The 23529-nt window shown below is 38.4% G+C and overlaps 2 protein-coding genes across 4 annotated transcripts; one reads left to right on the plus strand and one right to left on the minus strand.

Annotated features, from left to right (window-relative positions):
- Window positions 1-6730: 6730 nt before the first annotated feature.
- LOC107825985 (protein METABOLIC NETWORK MODULATOR 1) lies at window positions 6731-12349 on the plus strand. Of its 3 annotated transcripts, XM_075219865.1 has the most exons (4): window positions 6760-7252; window positions 9469-9595; window positions 10627-11733; window positions 11814-12349. In XM_075219865.1, exons 3-4 carry the CDS (start codon window positions 10681-10683, stop codon window positions 11958-11960), a joined length of 1200 nt encoding a protein of 399 aa, XP_075075966.1. In that variant the 5' UTR covers window positions 6760-7252; window positions 9469-9595; window positions 10627-10680; the 3' UTR covers window positions 11961-12349. The 3 variants fall into 3 exon arrangements, with proteins under 3 accessions (XP_075075967.1, XP_075075966.1, XP_075075965.1); XM_075219866.1 differs by lacking the exon at window positions 9469-9595 and having other exon boundaries at window positions 6731-7252; window positions 11823-12349; XM_075219864.1 differs by lacking the exon at window positions 9469-9595 and having other exon boundaries at window positions 6763-7252.
- A 719-nt stretch (window positions 12350-13068) lies between these two features.
- LOC107825984 (uncharacterized) lies at window positions 13069-21912 on the minus strand. The gene is made up of 7 exons (XM_016652911.2): window positions 21370-21912; window positions 18551-18691; window positions 18097-18462; window positions 16351-16596; window positions 14961-15053; window positions 14441-14641; window positions 13069-13652 (listed from the first exon to the last, which is right to left on the minus strand). Exons 1-7 carry the CDS (start codon window positions 21685-21687, stop codon window positions 13437-13439), a joined length of 1581 nt encoding a protein of 526 aa, XP_016508397.1. The 5' UTR covers window positions 21688-21912; the 3' UTR covers window positions 13069-13436.
- Between the last annotated feature and the right edge of the window lie 1617 nt (window positions 21913-23529).

A 23529-nucleotide genomic window follows, 5' to 3' on the forward strand; every position in this document is an offset into this window, starting at 1 on the left:
GAGCCTTAGATAGTGTGGTTTTATGCTTGGGTCTCGTGTGGTGAGTCTGGGTTGAGGAATAGGTATTATGACAAGGTGAAGTGTCAATTCGAATGTAATTCAGAAGGAACTTGGATAAATAGGACAACTTGGTAGTAGGTCGGATCGGCATGGTAAGGGATATGATTAGTTCTTTGGGTGCTTATGAGGTAATGAGTTTCTACAGGTGTCTCATGGCAATGCTCTTGGACTTTTGGTGACATGCGTAGCTTGGATGAGCTAGAAGGATTCAGTCCTGACGGTTGGGTTTTGTGCAAATGGGATTCGGAGAGTCCTTGATGGCTTCCACTACGGTTAGAGAGATATATTTTCTACTGGCGTGAGGAGCATGTGATGTATAGTAATTTTCTTCAAGAAGATCAAATAAAAAGTTCTTGGCTGGTTGAGTACGTAGTTGCTGGTGGCTCGAAATAGACTATGAAGTTCTCATATTTATCATAGGATGACATGGTATATGCGGTATATTTTGTAGGGTTGAGATTTGCATGTGTGAGGTCACAGTTTAGTTCTGTAAGGAAGGTCATAAAATTCTTAGGCAGCATAGACAGTTTTAGATGACTAGGTAAATGATATCACTAATTAGTGCGGCTTGATGAGGGTATACATTTCAGAAAGGGCATTGTGTTTGAGTTAAGGGCGCTTCATTGGTATTGAGGCGCTCTCTTGTTGGATCAACTGCTGATATTCAAGCTTGCTTGGTGGCACAGAAGAATTATAGGAGTATCCCTCGTGAAATGATTGAGTATTAGAGGTGTGTTATATATTTGAGCGATGGAGTTGGGATCGGATATGGTGATTCATGCGCTTTATGGATTTCGAGACTAGGAGTTCTCAAAAATAGGTTATTTTGTGGTTGTGGACTGTGAAGATGCAAGCAAAGCTAGTCAGATGTTAGTATGTGCCATGATTCAGTCATTGTGAACTTTCCGAGAGTTATCTATCTGTTGCGAGTGACCAGGGTTGATTTAGGGTCCTTTGGTAGGCCCAGTATGGATGCGTGTTCTGCACTGGTCGGAATTGTTGACTCCGAATTGCTATTGTTGAGGGATGTGTCATTCGATTGTCAGTAAGCTTATTCGTATTCTAGAGTTATCGATGAGTTACCCTTCTGTGTTGCAAGGAGTTGTGATTGTTGGTTATATGCACATATAGTGCGATTTATTTGGGCTTTATAGCGGAATTTGAGTGAGACGGGTATTTGGGTGTTGCATGATTGATTGCGCATTGGATATGTTCTTTCAAGCTGGCATGGAATTGCGTCATTCACTTCTCCGTAATTATGGTAATTTACTTTTGGTACTAGACATCAAGTTGCACGTGGTTGATGATTTTGAGCATGGTGACTTGGGGTGTCTCATATGGACCAGTATTTGGATAGGGTTGCGCATTGTAGCAAAGTTATGTGGAGGTATGATCCTTCGAGTTAGATCCGTGTGTTCTGGTTCTATGATGTATGATGAGTTCTCAGCATTATGTTCTAGTGGTACTAGTGAGCTGGCAGTACAGCTCTCTCATTTGAGTTATTTTTCCATGATTTGAGTACATTTGGATTGTTGCTTATTGGTGCGCGGGTCGCACGGGTGTGGATTTAAATTGTATCGATGTGTCATGTCACTAGAGTAGTCGTGTTGAATGAGATGAGGTCATTGGGATCTAGAATGAATATTTATCGGGTTCGATTTCAGCATGTTGGAAGGATAATATCAGGATTCGGCTTAGAAATTTACTACGGTCCTTGCCGAAGGAGAGGGAACTCCATCACTGGTTTATCTGAGGAATGATTATGACTTTCTGTATGTTTCTTTCATCATTGGCAGTATACGAGACTGTTGAAACGGGGATTTGTTTGATAAAAGATTTATTACCAGTATTGGGTTGTTTTGAGCAGCTGTTGTGATTAGAAATTATTACTACGAGTGTGTGAGTTAGGTGGTATATCATGTGATTACATCTTAGGTTACAAATATGGTTTGATACAACTTGTTCGGACTTATTCAGAGTGTAGATGTGGGATTTTGATCTTATAGAAACTTCTGGATGATGGAAATTGGGTTCTAAGACTCATGGGCTAGGTTGGATTAAGAAATTTCAGTCATGTTGCGTTATCAGACCTATATGGGATAGGGTGATGTGGGATCACCCCCGGGTATGTGCATAATGAGGATGCATGGCGATTTGATAGCTTTTGGAACAACTCTGGACATGTTCGAGGATGAACGTATGTTTAAGTGGGGGAGGATGTAACAACTCGACCGGTCGTTTTTGCCATTTGCACTTCGCTCACCAGTTCTCAGGCATGACTAGCCCCGTATGATGTATTATGACTTATGTAAATCGTCGGTTTTGGTTTTCAGGTTAATCGAAATAGATATGAAGAATGATTCTCAACTGGAAGCTTTAAATTTGAAAGGCTTGACCCAGTCTTGACTTTTTAGTATACGATCTCGGATTTGGATTTTCATGATTTGGTTAGCTTCATTGGGTGATTTTGGACTTAGGAGCGCATCCGGAATGTGATTTGGAGGTCCGTAGTATAATTTGGCTTCGATTGGCGAAAGTTGAAAATTTGGCGATTTTGGTCAGCGTGGAAAATTTGATATCGGGGTCGGAATAGAACTCCAGAAGTTGGAGTAGGTTTATAGTGGTGACGCGTGTACAAAATTTCAGGTAATTCAGAGGTGATTTGATAGGTTTCGGCGTCGTTTGTGAAATTTGAGAATTTATAAGTTCTTAGGCTTGATTCCGAGGATAATTTGGTGTTTTGATGTTGTTTTGAGTGCTTTGAAGGTTCGACTAAGTTTGAATATTGTTATGGGATGTGTTGACATGTTTGGTTGAGGTCCCGAAGGCCTCGGGTGAGTTTCGGGTAGTTAACAAATCAATTCTTGACTTTGGAAGTTGGTAGATTTTCTGGTATTTTGTTGCAGAGAATTCTTTCATCACGTTCGCGAGAGAGCTCTCGCGTTCGCGAAGGGATTTTGAGAGGGGCAGCTGAGTTGTTCTTTGTGTTCGCGAAGTAGTTCTCGCGTTCGCGAAGGTGTAGGACTTTAAGACTACGCGTTCGTGACCAGGCCATCGCGTTCGCGTAGAGTCTACAGTCTTTGGGACCTTCAGGTAGATAAGCCTACGCGTTCGTGAGGGTTGTTCTGCAATCGCGTAGGGCCAGCCAGCGTAGGCTTCCTGTTCGCGAGTGGGTCCTCGCGTTCGCGAAGGAGGATTTCCTGGTCAGAGGCAGTTTGTGCTTCGCGAACGCGATGGCACTACTGCATTCGCAAAGAGTAAAATCTGGGTAGCACTGTTACATATCAAAATCGAGGGTTTGAGCCCATTTTTCATATTTTGAGTTAGAGATCACGAAATTGGGCGATTTTTGAAGGTAATTTCAGAGAGGTGATTGGGGTAAGTGTTCTTCACTTAATTTTGGTTAAATTCCATGATTGTATCTTGATTTTCATCATCTAAATTGGGAATTGGGGTGTAAAATTGGGGGGAAATGAAAGAGAACTGGAGAGATGATATTGGGGATTTGAATAGCCATTTGATGTCGGATTTTGCTAAATTTGGTATGGGTAGACTCGTGAGTGAATGGGCTTTTAGTTGTTTGATTTTTGTCGGATTCCAAGACGTGGGCCCGGGGACCGGGTTTGAGTGGATTTCGGGATTTTGGTCTAAATTGATAGTTTCTCGTGTGGAATTCATTCTATTAGTGTATATTGATGGTGTTGTACTGATTGTGAATAGATGTGGAGCATTGGAGGCCGAGTCGAGGGGTAAGAGCATCGCGGAGTAAGGGTTTGACCAGTTTGAAGTAAGTAATGATTGTAAATCTAGTCCTGAGGGTATGAAACTCCGGATTTCACATTGTTTTACTACTTTGAGGTGATGCACATGCTAGGTGACGGGCATGTGGGCGTGCACCATTGGGGATTGTGACTTGGTCCGTCCCATAACAACTATTAAGTTGCGTATTTGATTGAAATTATATGATATTTATGTGTTTTAGAAAGAATTTCTATGAATTGGGCTGAATGTCATATTTAGGCCTTGTTCCAGAGCTGTTTGGACCCTTAGGGGCCTATCTTATTATCCTCTCACTATTTTGATTGAAAATCTATACTTAGTCATGCTATATTTATTGATTTCATAACTCAGTCTTTATCACTCCGTTTTGATGCATATAAATGTTATTTGGGCTGAGCATCGTGTTTTTACTAATAGCCAGAGTGGCTTGAGAGGTTTATGACTGAGTGAGGCCGAGGGCCTGTATTGTATGTGATTGGGCTGCACACCGCAACATGTCGTTACTGATTCATGATTTTGTAAGGCTGATGGCCTGATTGATTTATGCCACGAGATGGCTTGATATTGTTACTGATTCATGATTATGTGAGGCCGAGGGCCTAATTGATTATGCCACAAAGTGGCTTGTTATAGTGCTTGGGCTGTGGGGGCCCCTCCGAAGTCTATACACCCCTAGTGAGCGCGGGTACCGTGAGTGAGTGATATGATATTTTTGCCCGAGGGGCTGTTTACGAGTGATAGAGAGATATGCCCGAGGGACTGTATATGAGTGACAGTGATGATTGCCCGATGGGTAGTTTATGATTTATGTTGCCCGAGGGGCTGTTATGATTTATGTTGCTCGAGGGGCTGTATACGAGTGAGTTTTGCCCGAGAGGCCGACTATGTTTTCATCATTTTTACTCACTGTTTCATCACTTTGTTTGAAAGCTGCTAAAAGATGTTTTAAATGGTTTTTACACATCTTCAAATGATTTTTACCGAAGACTGGATTTTTAAACGAGATGATTTGATTCATATACTGATTTAAAAGCCTGTTATATTCTACTGAGATTTTGTGATATGAACTGTATATATTTTATTGCTCGTCACTACTGCTCAGTCTTTATTTACTTTTACTACTTACTGAATTGGCGTACTCACATTACTCTCTGCATCTTGTATGCAGATCCATGGATTGTTGGACGTGTTAGTGAGTGTTGTTTTCATCCATCGCGGATCTACTGGAGTTAGTAAGGTAGTTGCATGGTGATCGCAGCCTGCTCTTCGGTCTGTATATGTCTTAGTGTTATCGAACAACCCTTTGTAGATGCTCATGACTAGTGACACCCCGATGTCGGGCTTTCTTTCCGTGTTGTTGTTTTGATTTAATCACTCTATGAAGGTTTATTGTCAAATAGCTTTGATTTTATCTTAAGAATAAAAATATTGATTGGTTTTGTTAGTGTGTCAGCTTGCCTAGTACCACGGTAGGCGCCATCATGACATGGTAGATTTGGGTCGTGACACTCTGGTGTTTCTTTCATTTGGTCTACTCTTATTAATGGCTGGCAGTTATGCCAACACGGAACACAACGGATACTGGATAATGTCACTCTTATTAACTTTGGATAGACTCTTGGTTACCCTCCCATACGCCCATTCGCAATTCCTTAATTGGGCCCCTCCCCGTAATGCCCATACCAATACGGTCTCTACCTATTTATCCCATGGTCAATGGGATTTTACCTCCCTCCCCTTTGAACTACCGCCTCCACTGCTACATAATATTCTTAGTATACATATCCCTTCCCATACACTCTCCCCCGACTCCTATGCTTGGGCCCTTACGAAGAATGGGACTTTTACCACCAAATCACTCTACCACCATTTACTCTCGTCCCCCTCTTGACACTCTTTCACATGGATCTGGAAACTTCAGTTACTCCCCAAAATTAAACATTTCCTCTGGCTCTGCGGCCATCATCGCCTTCCCACTGCTACATATTATCATCATATAGGCATACTAAACAGATATGTTTGTGCCTGATGTCGCATGAGTCCATAAACAATTAGACATCTCCTACTAGATTGTCCAGCAAACACACTAATTTGGACTAACCTAGGCATGCTCCCGAACCTTACTGGGCTCCAGGGGCTTGACGACACCGCTCTTTAATGGCTAAAACAACTTATCTTACACACTGATGTTCCAAATAGCCTGAACATCCCAAATTCCATACTCATACCGTTCTGTCTCTGGCATATTTGGTTAGCTCGAAATGCCATCCTTTTTCGCTCACCGTTAAAACCGCTTTCTGCCTCTCATATCCTCAACTTGGCAGCCGAATTTTTCCATATTGCTATTCTACCACGGTCCTCGCATAACCTTATACCCATACAACTTCAATGGCACTCACCTCGCAATACTCCTAACACACTTAACACTGATGGATCAGCCCATTTAGATACAAGACAAGGTGGGATTGGTGGTGTCATACGTGACTCAATGAGTAACTGGCTTATCGGCTTTTTAGGACATCACATCTCGCATGGGAATGTTGAAACTGAACTACGTGCGCTTTACCACGGATTGCAATTGGCTTATAACAATGGCTACAAGCCTATCGAAGTGAACCTGGATGTTTAAATAGTAATTAATATATTATAGACCTCGCACCCTCTTTATGCTAACCTTATACATGATTGCAGATTTTTGCTCGCGCAACTGGATGATCTTATACGTTACACATACATGGAGCAAAACCAAGTAGCTGATTTGCTAGCGAAGTATGGCTTCCATATAGATAACACTATCGGCACAACCCCCACTTTTTGTACAACCGGCTTTGGAGGATGATCGCTCAGGCTCACTTTTTGTTAGATGGGTTACACCATTAGTTCTTCAGCGTGCAGTCTGTTCACACAATCCTCTTAGCCAATCTTTTTATATATCACGCACTATGAATATTAGCAATAGTAGTAGTAGTAATTCCATTAGACCCTCCTTTGTAACGACCCATCACTGGGTCGCCCCTTAGGTTAGTTTCTATGCTTTCAAATGCTCCCTGTACTGTACTACCCTGGTTCAACTTAATATTGTAATAGTTATCCCTCGAACAAAACAAAACAAAACAAAAAAAAAAAAGCATTTACGAGCGTCTTTCTTTTTTCTTTCTTGTTTTTCTTTTCCTCTCTCTTTGCTCACACATTCCAAAATCCAAAGGTAAAAATATTTGTTAATGCCCTGTTAAAAGCAATCCTTCCTCTCCCCGCGCTCTAATTCTGCAGAACAGTAAATTAATTCTCCTAATTATCTTCTCTTATTCTTTTGCTAATTAACAAAGTCTAGGGTTTAAATATTCAGTACGAAGTACAACTTGTTTATCTCCATTTCTTGAATCCTCCCTCTCTAGCAGTGGTACAAATCGAGGTATGGTCTTTTCTTTTCTTTTTAAAAAAAATCTGGGTCTATTGAACTTCCATGTTCATACTATTTAGTAGTATGCTTAAGTCATTATGTGCTTTAGTTTCGCTTCTTTTTTTTCGGTTGAAACCTTTAGATTTTATTTTAAATTGTGTTAACTATTGAACTTTCTATATTTTATTGTATTTTGCTTGTTTTGACATTCAGCATAAAAGCTAACGGAAGTGATTGTAGCATGATGTACATACACCAGTGAATTAGAATCATGTGTTTAGCAACTTATTTTCTGGTACAACGTAGCTAAAAGAACAGATCTTTTTCAGCATTTCATAAGTAGTTATGCTGATTCTGAAAGAACAGGCCTTTCTTTCAAGCTCAACAGAATCACTGAAAGATGTTAGGGAAGTGCTATTTTCACTCTTCACTGTCATGAAAACTCAGATTAAGTGTGTTTTTCCTGGTTTGTAGAGAAATTCTTGGTTTTAGGATTTGATCCCAGGACTTTGGTTCAGTGGTAAGGAGATAATATGGGGTGTGGGGATAGGGTGCATGTTACCCTGCTACTGACAACGAGCTTAGAGTATTTGTGTGGGAGCTTAGTATTTTTTTTTTTTTTTGATTTGCACCGGGTGTCCGAGTCTCTAAGAGCCCCGACTAATCCCGAGGGTGCACGGGCCCTCGGCAAGGAGTTTCCCGCAAGTGCACCACGGTTAATTCAGGTTTTACCCAGTCCGATGGCCCTCAGAAATTGTTTGCACCCAGTGGGTTTCGAACTTGAGACCTTGAAAGGGAGCAAACCCCAAGTGAGTGGGAGCTTAGTATACTCCCTCAGGTTTTGAACATGTGGGCTAACTGGGGTTGGGCAGGTTAATTTACAGGGGATTTCATGGTTATTAAAAAAGATTTTAACTTCTATTCATACTTTAAAAAAAAAACAAAGCAAAAACCTTTTGGGAACTAATGCAGATTTAACAATTAAAAAAATAAAGCTATTGGAGACTCAACATTGTACATTTTATAAATCCAATGTTATGAATGAAGAAGAGCTTTTATTGGTCTTACCTAGTAAGTCCAGGTTTGCCGTATGCTTACCGTTCCTTGTCTTATAAAATTCAGATGAGGAGTTTTTGGATGAGTTCATATAATAATGTAAGTGAAAGCTCTCAAGTAAGTTTGCTTTCACTACACTTGTAAAATGCTTATAATAGTTTAATTCTAGGTATTCAGCTCCACTTGTGAATCAGTAGGTGTACCTTGCTATAATTCATCAGAAAAGCATATATCGGAAACAACCTCTCTGCCTTTTCAAAGGTAGGGGTAAGGTCTGCGTACATACTTCCTTCCCCCGACTCCACTTGTGGGATTACACTGGGTTTGTTGTTGTTATTGTTGCTGCATCAGAAAAGCATATAAAAAGTTAAGAATTGGCAAAACTGGTGTCTGTATTTTCTGCGAAAATCATGTCATAGTAAGCTTTTCATCAACAAACTTATTATTCGTCTCTTCTGCTTTGGAAGAGATTATTATTTTAGTGTGTTGTTAGACCTCTTACTTGATGGTTTAGGACTGCATGCATATTTGGCTCATCCTTTTGCATTGGAAGGACACTTCTTTTTTATTCTTCCTAAAAAATACGGGCACCATCATTGAAAGATGGTCTGGCTGTCATCTTCTATTTTTCTTGCTTGTTGGTTCAAGAACCTCGGGGGTACCATTTTCCTTTTGCATTATTTGATAATTTATTTCCACGGCTTAGGCCTTATGGGATATGTGAATCGTGTAGTTTGCTGTTCATCGTGGATTTAGATTAAGAAGTATTTTCCAATATTAATTTGCGTACAATAATCATAATTCAAATTCCATATTCGTATACAAAGGTTATATATCCCTATTGATGATAGTGGTAAATCTGATTTAAACATATTAAGGGAAAGAACACCTTGTGGTGCACTCCATACAATCGGTTGCCATTTGAATATCCAAATAGTTCCTACAGGCTAAAGCTTCCTGAGGATCAAGCTACACAATAAAACCATGCATGTCAACTTGTATAAGGAAAAGCCATTTGAGCTTGTGCAGAAGTGATTTTCTTTTTACACTTGACCTATCCAATTCTTTTCTTAATTGGTCGCTTATCACATTGCTTCATGTCTATTGCTCATTATTGTTATGTTATTCCCCCTAGCAAGCTAGTCTCACACGTACCTAAATTTCCTGATTAGGAAAGGTTTGTTTCACTACGCAGCATTATGAGGTGTCTTGAATCATTTTTTGGGGTGTCTTGAATTACACATCTCAAAATGTTGTCAGCTCTGAGCTGGGTCTTGCTGCATTCATTTGTTGCTCCAGGTGGATAAGGATTCAGATATGCTTCCTTGCAGTAGAATTTTCTATTTTTTAAAATTGTTTTTCCTCTTTTTGCAGTCGTTATTTGTACTACTCTGCCTTATGGCACTATAAGAAAACTGATGGAGATAGTTTCCTGCCAGACAACTTTGTTCTTTTCTGTTCAAGCAATAACCCACTATAAAAAACAAACTGTGGAAGGGAAAAAAGGGAGGTGGTGGGAGTGGAAGACAGAAAGAGGCAGTGTGTGAGGGAGAACTGACTTGTCTACTTTATGTGGTGGAAGTGTCATTTTGGTATATGTATGGGAATGAGATTTGCGGTATATCTCAGTAAATGGAGTGGTGTTTGAGGTGTTGCACATATTCTTTTCTTGTGAACAAAGGATATAACTATTCCACAAATTTGAATGATTAGATAAATCTGTTGGATGTTCAGTGACACTCTGATAGTAGGTGTCTTGTTTCACCCACAACTCCCCAGTCCCCACAATTCCTTTTACCCAAATCAACTGAGTCCTACTTAGCCTGGGTAAGCTAGGATTATATTGACGATAAAGCTATAAATTGTTGTCTCTCCTTGTAACACCTAATCTTCTATTCATATGCTATAGAGAATTGTGATATTAGGCTTATTTCAAGATGTTGGTGCCAGTATAATTTATTCTCTCTTTTTTATCTTCTAAACATGTTTCTTTTTCCAATCGCTCTATTTTGGGGACTCTTCTACACATGTTTACATGTAAAAAAGCTTAACTCCAATATCCTCTATGTGCCAGCTAACCATAGTTTTTAACTTACCATTTTTGGAACACTTACTGACCTGATTTTGCTCAACTAAAGCTTGGAATCATGCAGTTCCTTGCGTATCGCGTCCTCCTTCCCAAATTAATTGTTCACCTTTTTTCCCCGAGTAGTTCCGTTTTGAAAAGAAGGGATACTTTAGGTCATTTTAGTCGTGCCAAGTCAGTCGGATGTCGCATCTTTAATCTTTATAATTATTCCGAGTCAAAATAAGAAGCTGATCTTTTCCAGGTACTGCACAAGACTAGCAGGAAGAATTCAGATACTGAGCAGCATTTTCTGAAAATGAGTGAAGCTATTCAAGGGAACAGCTCCTATACCGCAGTAACTCTTCCTGTGAAGCGAGGGCGGGGTCGCCCGCGCAAGGATCACAACCTAAAGCGTGTAAAAACTGTTCAATTTCCACCAGGGTTTGAACAAGTAAAAGCGATCCTACCCCGGCAAGTAGATACAGTTAATGTTGCAAATGATGGGATGATAGGTCGGCCCATTACAGGTGTCGTTGAAGCTGCATTTGATGCTGGTTATTTGCTCAGTGTTCGGATTGGCGACTCCAATACAAATTTCAGGGGTGTTGTCTTTAGGCCAGGGCATTTTGATCCGGTCACAGCAGAAAATGACGTAGCACCACATGTTCAGATGATTAACAGGAATGAAATTCATCTACCCATTAGAAACCAAGTTCAGGTACATGGCCATGGTCGGTCTTTAAAGAGCGCCCAGCTGACTGTATTACCTCCAACAACAGCTCCTTCTGCCACTTCAGTGGGAGCCCGCGGCGCAGTTGTTCCTGTTGTCCTTCAACCAGTCAATCCGACCATTGGATTGCCACCTACTATGCAAGCTCCTCCAACTTCATCCCAAGCTGCTTATATGGGAGCTCTGAAGGAGAGAGGTGTGCAGAATGTTGCGCCTTTGGCTACGCTTCCACCTGATGGATCACAAACCACTAGTAAGGTAACTCAAGTCAGCGTCCAAGAAGCAATGGTGACTGGGCATAATGGGGATGGTTCCTTTGGTGAGGGAGCAACATTGATGCAACAGAAAGAGGTTAAGCCAATTGTATCAAACAACATAGGTAAACCTGTTGAAGTGACCAAGGGGATTCAAGGTTCTTCTTTATCACCAGATATGAACACTAAAGATTATGAGGCCTCTCATAAGCTGTCAGCAGCAGGAAACTTGAGTGTTGTCCCTGAACGAGACATTGGTGACATGAATGAGCTTCCCTTGATGGAACCAAGTGACGTGGTAAATTCCCCTCTTCCTACCCACTCCACATCTGTTCCAAAACCATTGATGAGTTATGGGATTGGCAGGATGACAGAGCTTTTACAGGTAAAATAGAATAACTTGCACTGTTTGTTTTAAATTCTGGAATATTGTACGTAAATCCTGAAAGAATTTCCTGATTGAAGGCCGTGCAGGAAAATATGATGGAGAACCAGGAGCTTCGTGCTGGGGGATCAGCCATTGGCCTTGGCAAAGAGTTTGTTAGAACGACAAGTCCAAGAACTGATGGTAACAAAGAGAAATCAGGTGTTCAGCAAGGGAGACGACCCTGAATCTGATCTTTGATGTCACAGATCCCCTAGCCAGATCGACCTTTATAGCACATAGAGATGTGATGTAGTTCAACTGCTTCTAAAGTTGTACCTCATCTCCGTGGAATGACACATTTGGGGCGTAAAAAAGGCCAAAAATTGGTAAGTGTTGGCAGTTGAGAAAGCGGCTTGGCTAGCATGTTTAAGTCCTGCTGTAGTTATTTTGTTAATTTGTTTAGACAAAAAAAATTAGATTTTCTTTAGGTGGTATGATGAACAGATTGTCTAAAATGCTAACTTCTTTCGTGTTTGAGGACAGGCACTCCCAGCCCACATTTTATTTGACAAAAAAAAAAAAGTGTAGGATCGGAGAGGAAGATGACCTTTCAATTTTATGTCATTCTTTCTAACGGTAGAAACTTACCATGGAACCTAGAAGCACGTTTTAGAACTGTGTTCCCTCTAAATATACTTAAATATTTAATGAATTCCTTAATACCAACTCGTGTTGTCTCCTCACTATGTAGATGCATGCACCAATTTTACTGATAGAGTCCTGCCCGAGACAATTTTTTTACTGGTTCTTGTCCTGTACTCTCCCTCCCTTTTTTTTTTGGGTGGGGGGGGGGGGTGGGGGTGGGGGTCAAGGCCGTATTTGTGTTCGCCTTCTTTCTTCCTTCTTTTCCATACGGGAGGATCATGGGGTTCTCCCACCATACATCTCCGGGGTGCAACTGTTCAATCTAGTATTCGGAACGGGAACCACAAAAACTCCTCAATAAATAGGGTAAAGTTTCTTGTGGTAGGAATTTTGAATGAGCAAGTTGATTTTCCACCTATATTTAAGATTGTATTTGGCCATTTCATAAAGGACATATCGGTGTCGACTTGTGTTTATTAGGAAAGATTATGCAAGATATTGGTGAGGTTAAACACCAAGTACACACGTGATTCTTGTAATCCAATAGTTACAACTTGTTCAAGGCGATCATTCTGTTACAACTTGTTCAAGGTAGCAACGGTGACAGTCAACAACACAGCAGTTTTCTCAGAGTAGCCGCTCCTATCAAGATGAAGATAATAGGACTGTATACCATATAACTTGCTGGGATAGCAAAGGAAAGAAGAGTTTTTGTGGCAAATTTAACTTACTGCTTCAGCAAAAAGCTTCTACAAATTACAACAGTAAAATGGATAGTGCAGTACATATGTCGACCAACAGTAAAAGATTGTTTCAGGATCTATGAAGTTTTGCAATCAGAACGAATCATCTAAACTACTAGTAATATTTACACTTAATTCTAAATCTGCTTTGGCATACAAGTTAGTCGGTATTCTTTTCCCATGCTCTTTCAGTATAACACTAACTCAGAAATGCAAGCCATATCTTGTCAAAGCCAACCTGCTGGCCTGGAAAGCATTCGACAAGCATTGGAAGAACATCTCTTGTACATATACCTTAAACCACCGCAAGTTAGTTGCCCATCGAAATCGTTGTCAACAACTTAGCGGCCTGTAATATTTTGGAGGCATAGATGGGCACTTTTCATTCATATGGGGGTATATATCCATTGTATTGTATCCAGGCAGTTCCATCCGGTACTTCCCTCGAATTTGGCAGAAAGGAAGCTTCACTGTGTCATCCGCATTGCACCACTTAGGCAACCGATTTGGATCGTTTTCAAAAAACTTGAGCGAGTAAGCATCCTTTATCTGCACTTAAGAACAAGTGACAACTTAAGACACACTACCTCCTGAAACCATGGAATTGTTTTTAATTAAATCTGCCTTTGGTGGCGGGGGATTTGGCAGACCCCTAACAGTTTATTAATACCTCAATGGAATTCAATATAAGACTACATGCCTTTGAGTGAGATGCACCAAAAGGGTCGACAGGGATTAGAACACAGCCAAAGATACATCTTCAAAATAGATAAAAATTACTACTCCAGCCTACTCCAAATTTCCTAGTTCACCTCTTCACAAATTCTATTGAATAGGTTGAAGCACTTTCTTTCACTAAATAATGCAAGAGTTCTTACACGCATGCGCGAATATGTGCGCGTGCACGTGTAGAAGTAGGTTCAAGATAGAAAATTGACAATGTTTTGACAGCATAAATGTGGTCCCCTTCCTAGCTAGTTGGTAGTAAAATATTGCAGTAGTAAAGGTATGGGGGAAATTATTATTTTAAAAGTAAACCATGTAAAAAAAATTTGTGGTATAACCCAAGCACAAAAGTAGAACAGTTAGACACAGGGGAAGTAACTAAAAGGGTAAGGACTAACCAAACTATATGGAGTACTTGGTAGGCTTATGTGAATAGTAGGACAGGATAAGCAAAAGATACTTCACTAGTGCTATGCCCAAGGATTTAAAAGAAAAATATACTTTCTTTCAGATTCAAGCAATTAATGCACCGCAGTGCTAAGGCAACCAACTGAAAGGAAAATCACCCTGCCCCTGAAAATGGAACTTCAAAATCCATCTAACGAACTCACCGTGAATTCTGTAACCTGAATCGAACCTGCAAGTGGACCAAATAGTCCTGCTTCCTTATACATTTCAAGAATAAAAGCAACACAAGATGTTGATTTCCCATCAGTATAAACCCAGTCATCCTGTTCTGGGATAGTCAACAATTTGGCAAAGGATGACCCACGCTTTTCAACTTCGACGAGAATATCTGGAAGACCAAGGCCCTGCACACAGACAAAATCAGTTCCTCATTCAACATTTAATTGTGAATCTTATCAGATGTACGCCACAAGCCTACACTCACTTGGCTTTTTGCTTGAGAATTTTGACACTATGATTTTAACCAAACAATTTTGCAATTCCATGCTAGACTATAGTTATGCTAATGAGATTTGTTCATTTCATATTAAGTTGCTCGACTTAGTAAACCAGCTACTCAGGAAGCATATACTATATAGGTGAACAGCTTCTCTTAGTGTATTTTGTCCACTCTTTGTCTCAATAATTAGAGGCGGTTCACTAATTTGATAAGACAGATATGACCTGAGTTCCAAGTCGCTTGTTTAAGGCTTCATTCCACATGTTAGCAGCATATGCAGGCTGTAATTGATTCCAAACAGTCATGACAGAAGCAACCTGTACCGAGCAACATATCAACAAACAATTAAAGCTGGTGAAATTTCACAAATGCACCAAATTGAAGAGGCATAAAGCAATCCAGTAGCACTATTTGAATTACAAACGATAAGCACCAACATTTCAACTTTATATTCGAAGTTAGTCATTTTTCTGCATTCCCCGCAACAACATTTTCCTCTCTTTCCATGCCTCCAACTCTATCCTCGTCATTCTTCTTGTGTTCAATCATCTTTCATACATCTCAAAAGTAATTGTGCTGGCATCATTATATGATATTTTGATGTTCTTGCACAAAAACACATCAGTCTACATAATTTTATATATTTAACCCACACTGATGGCAATGGTTTCTTTTAGCTATTCAGAGTACGATGATGTTTCCATAAAATCAACTTTTGACATCAATTTTCTAAAAATTGATATGACATGAACCTTCTGATGGAATTTAAGCTATCACAAGATGATAAACCTATCATTCTCTGCTCAAGTAAACATGCATACTATATGTGGATTTATATTAAAAACTTGAACTGAAATAAAAGGTTTCAGCAATCAAATGCAGCTCCATGAGAGAGAATTCACAGATAAGTCATACTAAAATTCAACTTGAATTAATGACATACGTTGTAGAAGTCGACATACTGTTCAACACATCAAAACCTGACCAGCTATTTTGAGACCCAATAAGAAATTTGAAAACCAATTTTTTGGGTATAATAGTTCAACAGTCTGGTTGTTGTTGTTGTTGTTCAACAGTCTGCTTGAAAAAAGCAATTTCTTTGATGAACTTCCATACCTCCCTAGGATGCTTTTACAATGTTCATACTTTGAGGCATCGAACAACTAAGCATTTTATCCTTGAGGACTTGGTGCTTAGGATTTCCCAGACTTCAGGAAAATTCATATGATTTGCTTTAGGCTAATACATCATAGAAACTCGATAATCATTTTCACTTCAAGACTAAGTAAGCATGAGTTTCATAGAGTCATGGTGATTTATTTACCACATGACTGTTTTTCTTCTTATTCTTACTCTAAACTCTTAACTAAAAACCTAGAATAAATGCTAATCACTTATTTCAGTTCACACGTCTCGAATCTTAAATGCACCAGTCAAAAACAATCTTTATCTGAAAGAACATAGCTCAATGCTTAAGCCAAAGCAGAATTTGATTGAAGTGGAAAATGCAAAGAATTACAAAGTAAAAGGATTATTAAGTGGTTATGGAAGGAAATACTTCAGAGTAATAAAGCAAGAATAAAATTGGCCCAAATATGAATAGACGGTGCATACCAGATGCGCATCCAAGGGAGAGGGGTAATTTCCGTCAAGTGTGTCTATCCAGCTAAATATTAAGTTGTGGAAACCATAAGGTTTGCCGACCATGCTTCGTGCATATTCCCAAGCAGCAGTCTCATTAAACTTGGCACGGAGATCAGGATGCAAAGGGAGCAATGCAATATGTGGATTGGAATCATCTTTTGTCAGCTCAAACTCCCACCATTCCTCCCACGGTAAAATAGCAATTACATCTTCTCCCTGAAAATAGATACACAAACAAGTTGGCCCGATAATTTAATATAATCATGTTAATATCCATGCTTAAGAGTTTTCTTATTTGGTTCAACCCCAGCTCCACGGCGGAGCCAATGTGTTGATTATAGGTTCGGCCGAACTCAGTAACTTTGATTCGAAACCTGTATTTCTCTTAAAGATTCATCGAATATATACAAATTATTAATTTAAAACTGAGTAACTTAAAAGAACTAGAATCCTAAACTCATAAGCTTCAAATCCTAGCTCTGTCTCTACCCACCTCCAACCTTCTAGGGGAGTTTGGTTCAACCACTACCTGACACTACCCCAATCATACAATTTCGAACACCGAGTTATGACTACTACATCTGATGGAAGATGGTGTAAACTTTGTAATGGGGTCACATCATTTTGATATGATAGCAATACAACATGGTAGTTGAGCTCAGCACTATCACAGTCTTACCAATGCTTAAAAGTTAAAATTGTATACTCTGTACATGCATCACTAGACAGACCACAACCTGAAAGCACCCCATATTACCTCCGCCTGAAGTTATTCAACTTGATTTGGAGTATCGAGTAATGTCTATTGCACCTGCATCAAGGTGCTTATTTTCACAAGCTATAGAATCAATTGATCTTCTAAAATCTAACAAGCCATATCTCCAAGATATTTATTCTTAGCGGCTAACGAGCTATAGGATTGACTGCTAACTAAACCTTAAAGATATTCCAACAAGTAAAAGAAAGGAGAAAAATAGTAGCAAAGAAAGTTGAATTCTAGCTATGTAGTAATATTAAAACTCAAAATTTGTTATAAAAGAAAAACTAGCGAGTAAGAAGTTACAGAGAAAAGAGAAAGGTTTAAACTCTTAAAGATATCCTCTTTTTTCCTTTACCTCTGTGACATAAATAAAATTTTGTTCTCCCAACTATTCTTTAAATAGAATGACTCTCTCAAACCCGATTATGCCAACTCAGTAATGTTTGATGGAAATGCACTAATATCATTGCATCTCATGTGGGAAAAGCCCAAAACACAAAAAATGAAGAGCATTTTTCCATCTTCAACTTAATGAACCCCATAATCTGAATGCATGGCACAGTTAACATATGAAATTAAAGATGCAATTATGTGCTTCTGTAAAAGGAAGGCATAATCATTCACCTTACTGCGGCGTATAGAAAAGTCAAAGATATTATCTTAAACAAGAGACTGTAACTTCCCTCAGAGCTGCCATGATAAATCATAAACAACCCCACATGCTGACAACAATCAGATAGACATAAGTAGATTTATTTTAGAAATATATAAAAACGGATACTTTCGTCTCTTTCCAGTATCCGACCAATACCTTTGTTGTTGAAGTGGTTTTTGGTGCATGTAACATAAAAGCCCAGGAACCAGATTATTCTAAAATCAGTCTTTGCTCCCAATGAAAAAAGTACCATCATGTGAAAGCGGAAAAAAAAAAAGAAAAAAAAACTGTTTAAAAGTACCTTATCATTCTCGTTTCCAGATTCTCCAACCCACAGCTTTCCTTCAGCATCCCTCAAGCAAACAGCAGAATGGCCAGCATAAGCCCCAGTTACCCATTTCTCTAACGTCTCAAAACCACCCCAGCGACCTCTAATTTTTGATATTGCAAGAAAATCCCCGGAATGTATGTATTCAGTAGTAAGGTTGCTGACCCATGGTTGAGGACGTTGGTCAAATGAAGCACCCATATGTTTCTTCAGAAATCCAATATTTGAGTTTTCACCCCATCCAGTGTTTGTGAACAAAGGGAAAACGTCCCATAATGCTGAAAGGGTTCCTAACATTCCTGCTTGCATAAGGAAAATTGAGACACCTTTACGTTTCACCTGTTCCAATTTGCATTTTAGAGTCTATAACAACTTGATGCTTACATTAATGCCCATGTAGTTTAATTTACGAATGACCACAACTCACATATTCTAGCTCAGCTTGAGACTCCCACTCCTTGATTTCAAGAGTATGTTCACGTGATAAAACGTAGTAATCCCATGTCACACGATATGGGGTCGCAAAGATGTAAAGGTCCATACAAGTGTAACTGTGTGCATTGCTGACCTGTGTAATAACAGGAGAGATTATTTAATTAATGAAAAAAATACAACAATCCTGTAGGACCATGAATATTTATTATTTAGTCAATACATTATTTAATCTTTAAATTAGTCAATTACTCCCTTCCTTTTGTTTCATACTAGTATTAGACTGTGTACGGAGTTTAAGAAATATAATATAAGATATTTGGCACAAATAAAAAGTACCATTAGAACTTGTGGCTTAAACATGTCATGACATTCATATGGCTACGATTGCACGCCATTAAGGAAAAAGTGGGAAAGGTGTTATCCTTTTTGGAACAGACTAAAAAAGAAAGAGCGATATAAAATCACAATGTATACTTAGTCAACAACTCAACATATATAGAGGAGGGAACCTAAGAAATAAGAAGCTCAAGAGTAGTACTCTATGGAGAACCGCAACTATTGAAGTACAGATGACCTAAAATTTTTTAACTAATATTTTGGAAACCGATCAAGTGCAGCTTTTAATAGATTTCAGAGATCATGCAACCGAAGAGAGTGCCACAACAGACCCACAACATGTCCCAAAGTTATTAACGACTGTAGTAAAAGAGTTGTTTAGCATCAGAAGGAGACAACTTAAATTTCAAGCAATTACTTCCTTAGCCTCAACTAGTTTTATATCAAGGGGGACCAGGACATTTATTGTTATATGGACCAAGGCATCCCAACAAAGAGAGGGAAATTGATCATTAAAAAAAACTGATCTAACAAGAAAGACGGGAGGTTGAAGCAATGTCAAACGCGAAAAGTGAAAGAAAAAAGAAGAAGCAATGAAGTATGTTAGAACTTTAAGAGCAAATATGCAAGCTTTGATGAAAAAAGGCGCAACAAATGGAACATTTAAAAATATATAATATGTAATAACTATAGATACAAATAACAATTATTTGGACAAAGAATTGAAAAAATTATAATTAGCCAAAAATAGTTATATTTTAGTGTTTTATAACGTACATCTTAGCGGCTTAGTGGCTAAAGTGTTGCCTGAGCGAGGCGAAGTACTCAGCCTATTTGTACCAAGCTTGAAGGCTTAAACGCAGCTCAAACCAGCCTTCGACCACTCTGTCAATGTCGGGCAAACCATTTCCATCCTAATCAGCCTAGTTTAAGACACAAAGGCACGAGTAGCATTAACAACCACCGCTCTAAATTCCTGTTATGCAACAATTGACAATGACACATCACCAACCCCATGTCACAATTACTTATTTCAACATCAATCATAATTCAGTGGGGAGAAATAACTACCTAAACATCCAATACCTCAAAAAGTTGCAACTGCTGGATACTCAGCTGTGCAGGAGACTTCCCTAAGTGACCAAGTTGAAGCCATCTTCTACAACCATGACCAACTAAAAGGCCTTTTTATCCTCAACAATAGCAAGATTATAGAGGATGGGAGGACAGACAGAGAAACAACAAAAACAGGAAAAAACAACACAAGGCGAGCACCTATGTTCACTGTGATCTCTTTGTTCCTATGTTTAAATATATATTTCCTTTACTTTCAATTTGTTTACGCTACCTTTTTAAGAATATTATTTGACTTCAGATTCAAAGTTTTGCGGACTTTGCTCGGATGTATCACTCACACACAATTCAACATACATCCATCAACCGAGCTTGATCCAACCCAAAAATTAGTCTGGGCTTCCTCAGCATCAGTTCCTTTAGTGGTTCAAGATCCATCTAAATTGCTAACACTAGTGTATATATGTACAACAACCACCCAGTGTAATCCCACGAGTGGGGTCTGGTGTATACATGTAACACACCAAAATGTTTTAGACCTCTCTCAGTCTTTTGGCTAAGATCATTTTACGTCCCGAAATATTTTTGTTAGTCCAATTCAATATTTACTGACCGATACAAAATCTTTAAATAAATTCAGCTAGAAACATTGATATTTGCATCTTCTCTAAGCTCAAGATATTTACTACCATAAACGAAAATGCTAACCAAGAAGACAAGATAACATAAATTAATGCAAAGACTGCCATTTTATACATGACAGGTCAACAGCAGAGATTCAAATAATAGTGTTATTTATATAAAAGTCAATTTTTACAGGTCCATATAGCAAAGAATGAAGCTTAACTCCCACCTAGTTTTCCCTCTTTTTCACAACTAAAGCAACAGATATCTAGCAGCAAAAGAGATTCAAAAAGAAACTGCAAGGGTTCTTCATAGATAACTAAATCTGCAGATTATCACAATAATGAAACAAAAATCTCTGAACAGGCTAAACTAAATACCAAAGTAGAAGTCCAACTCCAAACTACCCAGAAACACTAGAGAATATTCATGGCAAAAACCTCCTAAACCAAAACTTCTACTCCCTTCGTCCCTATTTATGTGATGGTATTTCCCTTTTTGTTTGTCCCAAAAAGAATGATGCGTTTTTATATTTAAATATAATTTGACTTTAAACTTTCATCTTACCTAATGAGATTGTTTTACAGCCACACAATTAATTTATTTTAGACCATAAGTTTCAAAAAACCTTTTTTTTTCCAGTTTTAAACCCCATGCCCAGTCAAGCATCAATTTAGGATGGAGGAAGTAAATAATTGTTACGCTGAAATATCAAATAAAACAATAATTGCCCATTTCAAGTTGCAAAAAACAGATTTTTGAGGGGGAAAAAAGAACCTTGATATGGACGGTGCCACCGCCAAACTGACTTCCAGTCTTGTTGTGAAGCTCCAACCAAGCAGTATTCTTGTAAAAGCAAGCACCTTTCCATTCAAGGGTATTATTATTAGATATTGAAGCAGCCCCCATAAAAGAGGGCAACAGGTCAACAGCACTGTAGAGGGAGTTGACAATGGGCCATGAAACTTTTCCAGGTAACAATGGCAGAACATCTTTTAAATGAAATAGTGACTTTGACCCATGTATTTGATATGGAAAGAAACAGGAAAAAATCAAGATAGTGAATAAAAATTGGGTCTTGAAGAAAACCGCCATGGCTGTGTTGTGTGGAAGCTAGGTAGGGGGGTATTGTAATTGTGGGGTCAAGATGGTTAATAAGGAAATGGGTTGCCACAGAATGAAGTTATCATCATTTAATATAACTTGAGAATCAACAGAAAATAAATTTTGCAGACGGTCTATTTGATTAGTTAGTTCCATATGGTTATTGATTTTTTCAAGAAAGAGTCAGTTTTTGGTTCCGTGAAGTTATCAACTTTTGCCCCTTTTTTCCTTTTTCAGCTGTATTTTCATAAATTAGGAAGTTGGTTTCTAATTTTAGTTTATCCAATTCCTAAGTTACGTCCACGTCATAGCTATTGCTGACATCCTCAGACACACTTGTTGTTGTGAACTGAATTTTCTAAAAAAATTGTACTTGTTTACTATGTTCATCTTAGCAAGTATCCAAAACAGAAAAAGTTTTTTAATTCCTGAAATCCCAAAACATTGCATTGTAGCAAAATTTTTTATTTTGTGCTTCACAACTGACGATAATTGTGTGATACTTTTTTTTTGTCTTACAACTTTGTGATTTCAAAATTTTATAGATCTAAATGTGTAAGATATGAGTCCACAAATGTGTGAGATAAAAAGAGGTCTCACACAATTAATGTCAGTTGTGTGATGCACATAAAAATGTGCTGGCCGGCTTTGTTGCAAGAAATGTCTCTGTCAATTGTCATTACTATAATCTATGCTTATAATCTCCGATTAAGGAGGAGAGCAATTCCGATCTTTAATTGGATTAGCTGGATTTCCTTTTAATCAATTTTATATGAATTTGGAATATCTCAATATCCATATCCAAGTGATCGTATTAGGACAGTAGATGACCGTTGACTTTGGGTTGTGCTCGAAGGAAGTAGATTGATTTACACAAATAGCCATTTTTGCGGTTTTGTATTTAGAAATTGATCAGTTTATTAAAATTAGACCCATGGGTATAAAGTGGGAGAAATTCAAAAATAGCCAGATTTACAAATGGTCGTTCAAAAATAGCCCAGTTTTAAAAGTAATAGAAATTTAGCCACTTTTCATGTAAAGATAAATCTGAACGAAAATACTATTCAAAATCCGGATATACTCCAGCATAATATACTGGAGTTCCAGTATATTATACTGGAGCCAGCAAAGTATATCGGTCCAGCATAATATGCTGGAAGTTTATACATAGGTGCACCGAACTCCAGTATATTATGTTGGACCGGTTTCTGTTGCAGCAAAATAGTGGCTATTTTTTATTGACTTAGTAAACGCTGGCTATTTTTGAATAACCAGCTCGAAAACTGGCTAGACCGTGCTATTTTTACGTATAAAGTTTGAAAGGATATTGATTTGCAAATGGCCAATTTCATTATACCCCTAATTAGTTCTATATGGTTATGTTATAAAATAATAAAAGAAGAAGAGTATTACAGAGCAAAGTAGAGAGAGAATTCTTATTGATATGGGATGAATTACAATGGAATAGAACCCTCTATTTATAGGGAAAAAGTGACTTAGTCACCAAATAACAAGCCCTAAAATCTCTGTAAATATAGACATTCACCATAAATAAAATCCTATTTATAACAGTTATTGATTTTCTTTTGTTAATTCCAAAGAGTCATTTTTAGTTCCGGGAAGTGATCAACTTTGCCCCTTTTGTCCTCTTTTGGCTAATTAAAGGATAAAATAGTCTTTGGAGTTCGATAAAATTCTCATAAATTTGAGTAGTTGAATTTTTAATTTGCAATTCCTAGGTTACCTCCACGTCATACTGCTCTGTCCTTTATGAACTGAATTTTCTGATGTTCTTATATTCATTGCCGTTTTCTTCTTAGCAAAATACTCCCG

This window comes from Nicotiana tabacum, chromosome 8, assembly GCF_000715075.1.
Source record: "Nicotiana tabacum cultivar K326 chromosome 8, ASM71507v2, whole genome shotgun sequence".
NCBI classification, from domain to species: domain Eukaryota; kingdom Viridiplantae; phylum Streptophyta; class Magnoliopsida; order Solanales; family Solanaceae; genus Nicotiana; species Nicotiana tabacum.

What these genes read in the sequence shown, in the direction of transcription:
- LOC107825985 (XM_075219865.1), top strand. Translation starts at nt 10,681, where the DNA reads ATGAGTGAAGCTATTCAAGGGAACAGCTCCTATACCGCAGTAACTCTT. An exon ending in GGATGACAGAGCTTTTACAG is followed by an intron (nt 11,734 to 11,813) that starts GTAAAATAGAAT and finishes TCCTGATTGAAG; the next exon opens with GCCGTGCAGGAAAATATGAT.
- LOC107825984 (XM_016652911.2), bottom strand. Translation starts at nt 21,687, where the DNA reads ATGGCGGTTTTCTTCAAGACCCAATTTTTATTCACTATCTTGATTTTT. An exon ending in CTGGAAACGAGAATGATAAG is followed by an intron (nt 16,597 to 18,096) that starts GTACTTTTAAAC and finishes ATCTATTTTCAG; the next exon opens with GGAGAAGATGTAATTGCTAT. An exon ending in CTCCCTTGGATGCGCATCTG is followed by an intron (nt 15,054 to 16,350) that starts GTATGCACCGTC and finishes TGCTCGGTACAG; the next exon opens with GTTGCTTCTGTCATGACTGT.